At 44.0% G+C, this 11,807-nt stretch overlaps 1 protein-coding gene across 1 annotated transcript in view; it reads left to right on the top strand.

Moving 5' to 3' along the window:
* Positions 1-446: 446 nt before the first annotated feature.
* The window catches only part of LOC132777074 (protein FAM47E-like), a 29,287-nt gene continuing 17,926 nt past the window's right edge, over positions 447-11,807 (top strand). The window contains exons 1-2 of the mRNA XM_060779383.2: positions 447-605; positions 4,501-4,880. Of these exons, the coding sequence (XP_060635366.2) occupies positions 4,506-4,880 (375 nt within the window). The 5' untranslated portion in view covers positions 447-605; positions 4,501-4,505. The remainder of the gene's footprint in view (positions 606-4,500; positions 4,881-11,807) is intronic.

The following is an 11,807-nucleotide window of genomic DNA, read 5'->3' as shown; positions in this document are numbered from 1 at the left end:
AATTCGATGTTTTGTCTTATGTCTGTTATAACAGGCTGTGCTTTTTATTTAATTTTAGTTTGTTAAGTTATAATTTGTATTTATATGTTGGGTTGTATAAATTTTGTTAGTATGGCTGTATTGTTGTTGTATTTGGGCAAGTTTTATTATTATTGACTTCAAAAAAAATAGCTTAAAAGTCCCATACTAGTTTGTATCCTTAACACCAGAAAAATGCTTATTTAATATACAGAGTGGCTTGCACAATGTTTTGAACTGTGATATGGATTTTCTTAGCATTCACAATTGATCTTTCTGCACTTGAAAAGGTAGAGGAGGCATCGATTTGTTCGCACACATACAAAACATGCTGCCACAAATGAATTGCTGGGCTTAGTTTGGTTGCCACAACAACCTTTCCCAAACACAGCGCTGCACTGGGAGCCAGTGCTTAATGCCATTGGGAATTAACCTGGAGTTGTCTAGATTGGTTTAGTTTTATGAACATTCAGAAGCCAGCCAGGTAGGAAATTAAGAACGGCCTTTTATGCAACTTTTGGAGAGCATTGATTTAGATTTAAATGCCAGATTGAATGTATAGTTCTTCAGCTTTTTGCAGTTCAGTGGTACGTATATTATTGCTTTTTTCTTATATCTTTAAGATTTCTAATGGTAAGAATATTTATCTGGGAGTAACCTTAATGAAAGAAGTCAATGGTGTCAGTTTATTTACATGTCAATGGGGCAATGAATTTGCTCTGGGTTTTACTCCAAAATTTTAAAGGAACTCTCTTAGATGTTAGATGCTAGCACTTCATGAAAATAGTTCTTGTAAAGTTTGGACTAAAATATAGAGTATGTTCTGTCACGCGCTGGGCCTGTATTTGGTTGACTTTAAAAACAGGATGTGTAACCTTTGCCCAGCGGGAAGCCAGGGGCCCAAGGAGAAGTTCTCAGAGGTTTCCACTATGAAGAGTCTTCAGATGGCTTGAGAAGTACAACAAAGTCTTTTATTAATGAAATCAAACAGGAACTACAAGGCTTTCTTGATAAACTATTGGCTCTCTCAATCTTGTCCACAGGGGACAGGCACTATCTTCAATAACTTTTTCTTTAAAGGAAAATGCCCCTTTTTAACTTCTCCCAGGCTGACTGAAATCCAACCCTCACTGATGTGGGCTCCACTACTGGGCTGAACTGCTTCTCGGACGCCGAGTGGACCTACCAGCAAGGCAGTGGATGTTCTCCATCTGGAGTTCTTTAGTCTTTAAGGCTGTTTTCCTGGAAATTCTTAAAGCTGTAGGAATGCTTCCCTGGAGTTCCCAAAGGTTGAAGCTTTTGTACAGGGGAAGTTACACGCATCCTATACATAAGCTAACCTGGCTGAGACCAACTAACAAAATGGCCCACTTCCCTTCCCAATTGCCCTGAGCAAGGGGCAGGACCAAAACTTAACGATGACGGACAGGTGGCCTGCCCTATGACTTCAGCCAAAAGAAGTCACCTATCTGCAGAGTCCCTGAAACTTAGGGCTACAAACAAACATTCAATGCAAAGCAAACAAAATTGGAGCTCCTGGTACAGCTGTACCTGCACAGAGTAGATTCATTATTTGATTGTAATGGAGGCTTCCATTCCAATCACTTTTCAACTGAAAGGAGAGATCAGATGCACAACTAAATGGGACTTGAGCATATTCACAATATACAATGGGCAATGTACACACAGTGCATGCTCACTATACATGCACGAAGTCATTGCGTGTACAAGTCCACTTCTGCAAACTTGAACTGAAAGCACATATTCTACATCAGATAGAAATATCCAAGGGGAACTTATGCATGTGAGAGATACCAACAGGGTTCCAACCACACTGACTTAAAACATGAGGATTGTGTATCTAAATCTACACTGATTATAAGTTATAATATAAAATATATATTTATTTTTCTTGTAAAGATATCTATTTGACAAAAACAAAAAAAAACTTGAGGAACTGATTTCGTCATTTGGGAGTGGCAGTTGCTGGGATTTATAGTTCACCTACAATCAAAGAGCATTCTGAACTCTATCAACGATGGAATTGAACCAAACTTGGCACACAGTTCTCCCATGACCAACAGAAAATATTGGAAGGGTTTGGTGGGCAGTGTCCTTTGGTTTTGGAGTTGTAGTTCATCTACATCCAGAGATCACGGTGGACTCGAACAATGATGAATCTCGACCAAACTCTACACGAATACTCAATATGCCCAAATGTGAACACTGGTAGAGTTTGGGGAAAATAGAATCTTGTCATTTGGGAGTTGTAGTTGCTGGGATTTATAGTTCACCTATAATCACAGAGCATTCTGAATCCCACCAACGATAGAATCATATATATATATATATATCTTCAATAAACTGTTTTGCTGATTTATCTTGGTCTGGAGTGTGGTAGTTAAGTACAGAGGTGCTCCTGTCCTGGAATATAACAAAAACAGGAAAATAGGGTTCACTCTGTCCTGCTTGGGAAGGGAAGTCCAGAGTCTAGAAATAGCTACCTGAAAAGCATGTTCTTTGGTATAATAGTGTATTGCAGAAATAGTAGAAGTCAGTGGTTAACAGTGTCCCTTTGAGTTTCAAACCAGCTACTATTATCATAATTAAATCCCAGAAAAGATCTGTTATTTGGTCCTAGGAAAAAGCTTGGTTCTTTATTCTTAGGTATTCACACAGCATCTCCTTTTGGGAACCTGAGATTTAACCTCCTCTTCCTTTGCCTTATGGCTTTCAGTTGACTCCTTGATTCACCCTTTTTCTGTTCCAGGAGCTCCAATTTTATTTGCTTTGAATTAAATGTTGGTTTGCAATCCCAGGCTTGGGATTTTGCAGCAGGGTGGCTTCCTGTTATAGTTTGCAATCATAGGGCAAGCTACCTGTCTATTATAGTTAGGATCCCGGGTCCCGCCCCTCTCTGGGTTTTTTGGAGGGAAGGGGCCATTTTTCAGTTAGTCTCAGCAAAGGAAGTCAATGCAGAAGATGTATACAGACATCCTCCTGTGCAAAGGCTTCGTCCCTTAAGACTTTCCGGGGGAGAACAGTCTTGAGAGCCTCTAAAGATTCCCAAAGGTTCCGGGGAAACAGCCTTACAGCCCTGAGGAATTCCGGAGGGAACAGCTCTAACCATCAAAGCAGCTAAGTGATTGCAAGCCTTTTGATAGGTTCGCTCGGCGTTGAGACGCAGTTCAGCCTGGTAGTGAATCCACATCAATAAGGTTTAAGTTCATAGTTAGCCTGGGAGGAGCTAGAAAGGGGAATTTTCCTTTAAACAAGGTTTCTGAAGATAGTGCCTGTTCCCTGTAAACAAGATTGCAAGAGCCAAGAGATTGTTAAGAAGGTTTTACAATTCCTGTTTGTTCATCAATAAAAGACTGTTTAATAAGGGAAATTTCTCTAAAGCAGTGTTTCTCAACCTGGGGGTCGGGACCCCTGAGGGGGTCGCAAGGGATATCAGAGGGGTCCCCAAAGACCATCAGAATATACAATATTTTCTGTTAGTCATGGGGGTTCTGTGTGGGAATTTTGGCCTAATTCTATCATTGGTGGCGTTCAGAATGCTCTTTGATTGTAGGTGAACTATAAATCCCAGCAACTACAACTCCCAAATGTCAAGGTCTATTTTCCCCAAACTCCACCAGAGTCCACATTTGGACATATTGAGTGTTTGTGCCAAGTTTAGTCCAGATTGATCATTGTTTGAGTCCACAGTGCTCTCTGGATTTAGGTGAACTACAAGACCCAAACTCAAGGTCAATGCCCACCAAGCCATTCTAGCATTTTCTGTTGGTCATGGGATTTCTGTGTGGCCAGGTCTGATTCATTTCCATCATTGGTAGAGTTCAAAAAGGTCTTTGATTGTAGGCAAACTATAAATCCCAGAAACTACAACTCCCAAATGACAACATCAATCTCCTCCAACCCCACCAGTATTCAAATTTGGGCGTATCAGGTATTTGTGCTAAATTTGGTCCAGTGGATGAAAATCCATCCTGCATATCAGATATTTACATTATGATTCATAACAGTAGCAAAATTACAGTTACGAAGTGGCAACAAAAATAATTTTATGGTTGGGGGTCACCACAACATGAGGAACTGTATTAAGGGGCCGTGACATTAGGTAGGTTGAGAACCACTGCTCTAAAGGCTTCTTTTCGGGGGCCCTGGCTTCCCGCTGGATCCAAGCCATACATCCTCTCTTAAGGCACTTCATTTCAAGTCCAGCGGCAACAGAACATTTTCATTTGGCTCATTTGGCTCATTTCCATTCCATGCAGGAAAAAAACTAAAGGCATATAATTACCCTACATAGTGGAGAACCCCATTAGCTTTTGGGACACTATAAATTGGAAATGACTTGAGCAAAGTGGAGATCGCAATGAGAAGACACAAGGAGGCAAATGTCATGTTTGTGTAGGTTGCTTAGAAGAAAAGCTACTTTTCTAAGCTCTGCTTAATAGAGATGTTTGTCCTTTCCAGATTAAATGCCCTCCAAGTGCATTCAAAAACACGCCATTAACAAATCCAGGCTCCCTGATGCCTTGAACAGTCGACACTGGAAGTTTTTACCAAATGGCTTGGATGATTTCAGAGATGGCTTCCCTCCTCTGTGTGACAGCATCATTACGCAACCGCATACAAAGAGGCCTGACCCTGTTGTTCTTCCTAGTATATCCACAGGAATGGGCACACTGCAGCTGTGGCCCAAAAGGAAATTGCCAGCCAAGCCCCATTGCTATCTTTCCAAGCTCAGCCTGATGCAGAAAACCAGAAGGAGCTGCATTGCCCAGGTTGAACACTGCTTGAGCCAACATCCTTTGGCTCTCTATCCCCACCTGGAAGAAAGCATCCCTCCAGAGGTAAAGTCCTGCATTCATATCAAAACTTGGTTTTTAAAAACAAACTTCTGATCATTTAACAAGTAGAGTAAGTACCAGAAATGTTTGGGATTTTGGATATTTGTGAATTTTGGAATGCCAGTATTTGCATACACATAATGGGACATCTTGGAGATGGGGTCCAAGTCTAAATGTGAAATTAATTTATGTTTCAAACACAATCATATAATAATACTTTTGTGCATGAAATAAAGATTGTGTACAATGAACCATCAAGGTGCTGCTATCTCAACCACTCAATTCTGGGCACCACAATTCAAGAGAGATATTGACAAGCTGGAATGTGTCCAGAGGAGGGCGACTAAAATGATCAAGGGTCTAGAGAACATGCCCTATGAGGAGCGGCTTAGGGAACTGGGCATGTTTAGCCTGAAGAAGAGAAGGCTGAGAGGAGATATGATAGCCATGTACAAATATGTGAGAGGAAGCCACAGGGAGGAGGGAGCAAGTTTGTTTTCTGCTTCCTTGGAGACTAGGACGCAGAACAATGGCTTCAAACTACAAGAGAGGAGATTCCATCTGAACATTAGGAAGAACTTCCTGACTGTGAGAGCCGTTCAGCAGTGGAACTCTCTGCCCCGGAGTGTGGTGGAGGCTCCTTCTTTGGAAGCTTTTAAACAGAGGCTGGATGGCCCTTTGTCAGGGGTGATTTGAATGCAATATTCCTGCTTCTTGGCAGGGGGTTGGACTGGATGGCCCATGAGGTCTCTTCCAACTCTTTGATTCTATGATTCTATGATTCTATATGGATGATTTTGGAGGATTTCAGGAATTTGGGTAAGGGATGCTCAACCTGTATTTCTATATTTACTTTTTAAAATCTCTTTCATCTCACAGTCAGAATTCAACACAGCTCACAACATAAATTCAGCCAAAATACAGATCAAACAACCATAACACTGAAGACATTCACTGATGCCCGACACCAGCTTCTTAGGTACATCTGTGCAACTACAGTCAGCCCTCCAAATTTGTAGGTTTAATGGGTACAGATCTGATTATTGGATGATTTAATTACTAGGAAACTAGGCAATTCATTGCTCCCTTAGCCCGTCTTAGGAGCCAGCAGCTAGACTGACAGAAGATCCATTCAATTTCCAATTGGAGTGAGGCTGTGGTAAGGACTTGTGATGAGAGGTCCTAATTCTGATTGTTTCAGCCTTGCTTGCTTGTGGGTTGTGAGGGAACTACACCTTCCTGAACAGATCTGCTTTGCCTGATCAGGTGCTGGCTCTTAAGTTGGGCTGGGATGGCATGAATATTTATTTATTTACTTACTTACTTACTTACTTACTTTATTTATATACCGCTTTTCTCAGCCCTCAGGCGACTCAAAGCGGCGAACAACATCGATACAAAACATCACAAGACAAGTATAGGGCAATTAAAAACAATTGTAATATAAATCATTAAACATCCGTATAACAATCATTAGCGCCTCAACAGTAAAATCAGAATCCAGTTTCATCATCCATTATTCCGTATTCCTATGTTCAATTACACTGTTTAATCAAATGCTTGTTCGAACAGCCAGGTCTTCACTTTCCTCCAAAACGCCAGCAGTGAGGGGGCCAATCTGATATCTGCAGGCAGGGCGTTCCACAGCCGAGGGGCCACCACTGAGAAGGTCCTGTCTCTCGTCCCCGCCAAGCACGCCTGTGCAGGTGCAGGCGGGACCGAGAGCAGGGCCTCCCCAGATGATCTTAGTGTCCTAGCCAGTTCATAGGAGGAGATGCGTTCGGAGAGGTAAGTAGGGCCAGAACCGTTTAGGGCTTTATAGGTTAACACCAGCACTTTGAATTGTGCCCGGTAGCAAACTGGCAGCCAGTGGAGCTGGCGCAACAGAGGAGTAGTATGCTCCCTGAGTGCCACTCCTGTTAGCAACCTGGCTGCCGAACACTGGACCATTTGAAGCTTCCGAGCAGTCTTCAAAGGCAACCCTACGTAGAGATCGTTGCAGTAATCTATACGGGGGATGTAACCAGAGCGTGGACTACCGTGGCCAAGTCAGACTCCCCAAGGTACGGGCGCAGCTGGCGCACAAGTTTTAACTGTGCGAATGCTCCCCTGGTCACCGCTGAAACCTGGGGAAAAGGTAAAGGTTGTCCCCTGACATTAAGTCCAGTCATGTCTGACTCTGGGGTGTGGTGCTCATCTCTATTTCTAAGCCGAAAAGCCGGCGTTGTCCATAGACACCTCCAAGATCATGTTGCCAGCATCGCTGCAAGGAGCCCCCGGTGGCACAGTGGGTTAAAGCACTGAGCTGCTGAGCTTGTTGACTGAAAGGTCGCAGGTTCGATTCCGGAGAGCGGTGTGAGCTTCTGCTGTCAGCCCCAGTTTCTGCCAACCTAGCAGTTCGAAAATATGCAAATGTGAGTAGATCAATAGGTACCGCTCCTGCGGGAAGGTAACGGCATTAATATAGGTATACAATAATACTACTTAGTCTTACTAAATATAGAGCAGCTAGAGATCTGTACCCTACAAGCACTAGATTCTGTTTCATCTTGGAAGATGAGAAGGGTCAGAACTAGTTAGTACTTATATGGGAAACATCCATTGAGCTCCAGGTACTATAGTCTACACTGCAAAGGAAAGAACGGGCAAAACCATCTCTGATAATTTTTTGCCTATGAAATTTACATATGTGAGTGTCTTCAAGTCCCCTTATGGCAGGCCTGGGCAAACTTTGGCCCTCCAGGTGTTTTGGACTTCAACTCTCACAATTACTAACAGCCTACCGGCTGTTAGGAATTGTGGGAGTTGAAGTCCAAAACACCTGGAGGACCAAAGTTTACCCAGGCCTGCCTTATGGTGACCCTATAACTACAAACTGCATCACTGCCTAGCCTTAATTCTCTTTCTCATTAATCATGTTTGAAGTTTGGAAGCAAACTGTTGCTTTTGTACACTGTTCCAAGATGTTTGACATTGTTTTGTTCAGTTACTGCATTTGATAGATAGATAGATAGATAGATAGATAGATAGATAGATAGATAGATAGACAGATAAGTACTGTGGGACTTTGGTGTTTGGCTACAGGGTTCAGGACCCACTAAAGTCAGGTTGACAACCCACATATAGGTGGCACGAGCAATAATTACCATCTACATTTTAAGTGAAAGAAAACACACTTCCTTCAACCAAGGAAGGATCTTGACTTGGAAATCTGACTTGGAAGAAGTTTGTGTGGACTCCAGCCCACTTCCTCCAGATGCAAGAACTGTCAACTGAATTGGAAGAATATTAAGCAAGGGCTTTTGTGGGTGGATGAGTGGGTGGATGAGGATCATAATTAGTGGAAGAGGAGGAAGAGAACAATTCCCTCTTGCTCCCCACCTCCATTTCAATTCCCTCTGTCCCCAGATCCCCCACCTACTCACACACCCACTGAAGCGTGTTGGCTGAGTTGGCAGATTAACCCTGAGTGGGTGAGAAAAGGGCAATGTTGTTTCTCTTCCTCCTGAACTGGTTTCAGTTTCCTCTCTTCTCCACTGAACACAACTGTCCACGCGCACCTACATAGGCGCATGCACGCATGCATTGTTCACCCTCACTTCCCATTCTGTAGTTTCCTACTTATGATGACTCTCAAGTTGAACCTATCATTGGTTTTTATTTGCCATGATTTGTTCAAAGGAGGCTTGCCTTTGTCTTCCTCTGAGGCTGAGAGAGTGTGACTCATCCCAAGGTCACTCAGTAGGTTTCCATGGTGGAGCGGAAATTTGAACCCTGGTATCCAACACTCAAAACCACTAAACCACATTATTGTGGTGGAAGCACCTTCCTTGGAGGCTTTTAAACAGAGGCTGGATGGCCACCTATTGGGGGGTGCTTTGATTGTGCTTTTCCTACAGTGCAAATGGTTGGATTAGATGGCCTGTGTAGTCTCTTCCAACTCTTTAGAATCATAGGATCAAAGAGTTGGAAGAGACCTCGTGGGCCATCCAGTCCTACCCCCTGCCAAGAAGCAGGAAAATTGCATTCAAATCACCCCAGACAGATGGCCATCCAGCCTCTGTTTAAAAGCTTCCAAAGAAGGAGCCTCCACCACACTCCGGGGCAGAGAGTTCCACTCCTGAATGGCTCTCACAGTCAGGAAGTTCTTCCTCATGTTCAGGTGGACTCTCCTTTCTTGTAGTTTGAAGCCATTGTTCCACGTCGTAGTCTCCAGGGAAGCAGAAAACAAGCTTGCTTCCTCCTCCCTGTGGCTTTGATTATATACATGTAGAGGAAATAGCATTGTCTTATTCTTTGCTTTCATATTAACACTAACTTATGGAGACCCTCTCATGAGGTTTTCTCTCCTCTATAATAAATAGAAAACACCTTAATTTCTCTGTGTTAAGGTCCTCAAAAGGGGAAATTAGGCTAATGACAGCTTCCTAGTTGTTTATTTTGTCCCTTTTAGGCCCTATCGACACTGCCGTATAATCCAGTTTCCAGATACGAATTTTATGCAGTGATTATATGACAAGATAGACTCATATAATCCAGTTAAAAGCAGTTCATTTACATTCAGAAATGGGATTATGTGACAGTGTAAATTCAGCTTAAGTCAATCCTGATGTATGGCAGCCCTCTTGTAGGGTTTTCTAGCAAGATTTCTTTGGATGAGGTTAAGCTTTTGCTTTTCTCTGAAACTGAGAAAGTGGATCCTACTCTATGACTCAAACTACTAATGGAATGGGATCCACAAAAATATCAGTCAATGCAATATTATTTGTCTGTAAGCCAGTGGTTCTCAGCCTTCCTCATGACGCGACCCCTTCATACAGTTCCTTATGTTGTGCTGACCCCCAACCATAAAATTATTTACATTGCTACTTCACAACTGTAGTTTTGCTACAGTTATGAGTTGCAATGTAAATATCTGATGTGCAGGATGTATTTTCATTCATTGGACCAAATTTGGCACAAATACCTGATACGCCCCAATTTGAATACTGGTGGGGTTGGGGGATTGATTTTGTCATTTGTGAGTTGTAGTTGATGATCTACGCCGGGTGCTAGACGGGGGAGTGTGTCCCTGTTGGTTCTGCTGGACCTCTCAGCGGCCTTCGATACCGTCGACCACAGTATCCTTCTGGGACGCCTCGCTGGAATGGGCCTTGGAGGCACTGTTTTACGGTGGCTCCAGCCCTTTCTGGAGGGTCGCACCCAGAAGGTGTTACTGGGAGACACCTGTTCAGCCCCACAACCATTGTCTTGTGGGGTTCCTCAGGGTTCAATACTGTCTCCCATGTTGTTCAGCATATACATGAAGCCGCTGGGGGAGATCATCTGGAGTTTTGGGGTGCAGTGTCATCTGTACGCAGATGATGTCCAACTCTGTCACTCCTTTCCACCTACTACTAAGGAGGCTGTTCAGGTCCTGAAGCGGTGCTTGGCTACTGTGACGATCTGGATGAGGGCTAACAAATTGAAATTGAATCCAGACAAGACAGAGGTACTCCTGGTCAGCCGTAAGGCCGAACAGGGCATAGGGCTAAAGCCTGTGTTGGATGGGGTTACACTCCCCCCGAAGATGCAGGTTCGCAGCTTGGTTGTGATTCTGGACTCGTCGCTGAGTCTGGAACCTCAGGTCTCGGCGGTGACCAGGGGAGTATTCGCACAGTTAAAGCTTGTGCGCCAGCTGCGCCCATACCTTGGGAAGTCTGACTTTCCTACGGTAGTCTACGCTCTTGTTACATCCCGTATAGACTACTGCAACGCTCTCTACATGGGGTTGCCTTTGAAGACTGTCCAGAAGCTTCAACTGGTCCAACGGATGGCAGCCAGGTTGCTAACTGGAGTGGCTCTCAGGGAACATACAACCCCCCTGTTGCGCCAGCTCCACTGGCTGCCAGTCTGCTACCAGGCACAATTCAAAGTGCTGGCCTTGGTCTATAAAGCCTTGAATGGTTCTGGCCCAACTTACCTGCCCAAATGCATCTCCCTTTGTGCAGGTACAACTGTACCAGGAGCTCCAATTTTATTTGCATTGAATGTTTGTTGTAGTCCTAAGTTTCAGGGACTCTGCAGATAGGTGGCTTCTTTTGGCTGCAATCATAGGGCAAGCCACCTGTCAATTATAGTTAGGTTCCCTGGTCCCGCCCCCTTTTTGGGTTTTGGAGGGAATAGGAGCCAGTTTGGGTTCAGTCCACACAGAGAAGCCTTTTATGCAGGACATAATACCAAGAGCTCTTGTAGAAAGCTTCGTCTTCTATGGCTTGGCCGGGGAGATATACAGCCCACAGCTTGGCCGGGGCTATATAGCCCTACAGCTCCTTTGCTGAAGGACTTCAGTCAGCCATCACGGAAACCTGAATTCTTTTCCCCCTGGAAGTCTACAAAGCTCTGCTTGGTAAGGGTCACTCGTGGAAGCCAGACACAGTTGGTACCACGTCAACAGAGGCAAAGACAGACTGCCCAGATTAGAAGTTAAGGATTTCCCCATTAGTTACAGTTATGAAGATAGTGCCTGTTCCCTGTGGACAAGATTGAGAGAGAGAGCCAATAGACTGTTAAGAAAGCCTTAAAGTACCTGTTTGTTTTCATTAATAAAGAACTTTGTTGAACGTTTAAGCAATCTAAAGACTCTGTTTTAAGGAAATCCAAAGGCCTTTAATCTGAGGCAGCCCCGGCGTCCCGTTGGGCACACAGAATTTATGTCCTGTCTACAGTCTTATGCACAGGCCCAGCGTGCGACAGCACACCCCTTATGAACCTTCGAGGACTTTAAGATGCTCTGGAGAGGCCCTGCTCTCGGTCCTGCCATCATCACAAGCACGGCTGGCGGGGATGAGAGACACAGGCTTCTCAGTGGTGGCCCCTCGGCTATGGAACACCCTTCCTATGGAGATTAGATCGGCTTCTTCGCTTTTAGCATTTTGGAAAAAACTCAAG

The sequence above is a fragment of the Anolis sagrei genome, chromosome 5, assembly GCF_037176765.1.
Source record: "Anolis sagrei isolate rAnoSag1 chromosome 5, rAnoSag1.mat, whole genome shotgun sequence".
Classification (NCBI taxonomy): domain Eukaryota; kingdom Metazoa; phylum Chordata; class Lepidosauria; order Squamata; family Dactyloidae; genus Anolis; species Anolis sagrei.
This window is presented reverse-complemented; position numbering and strand designations above follow the sequence as displayed.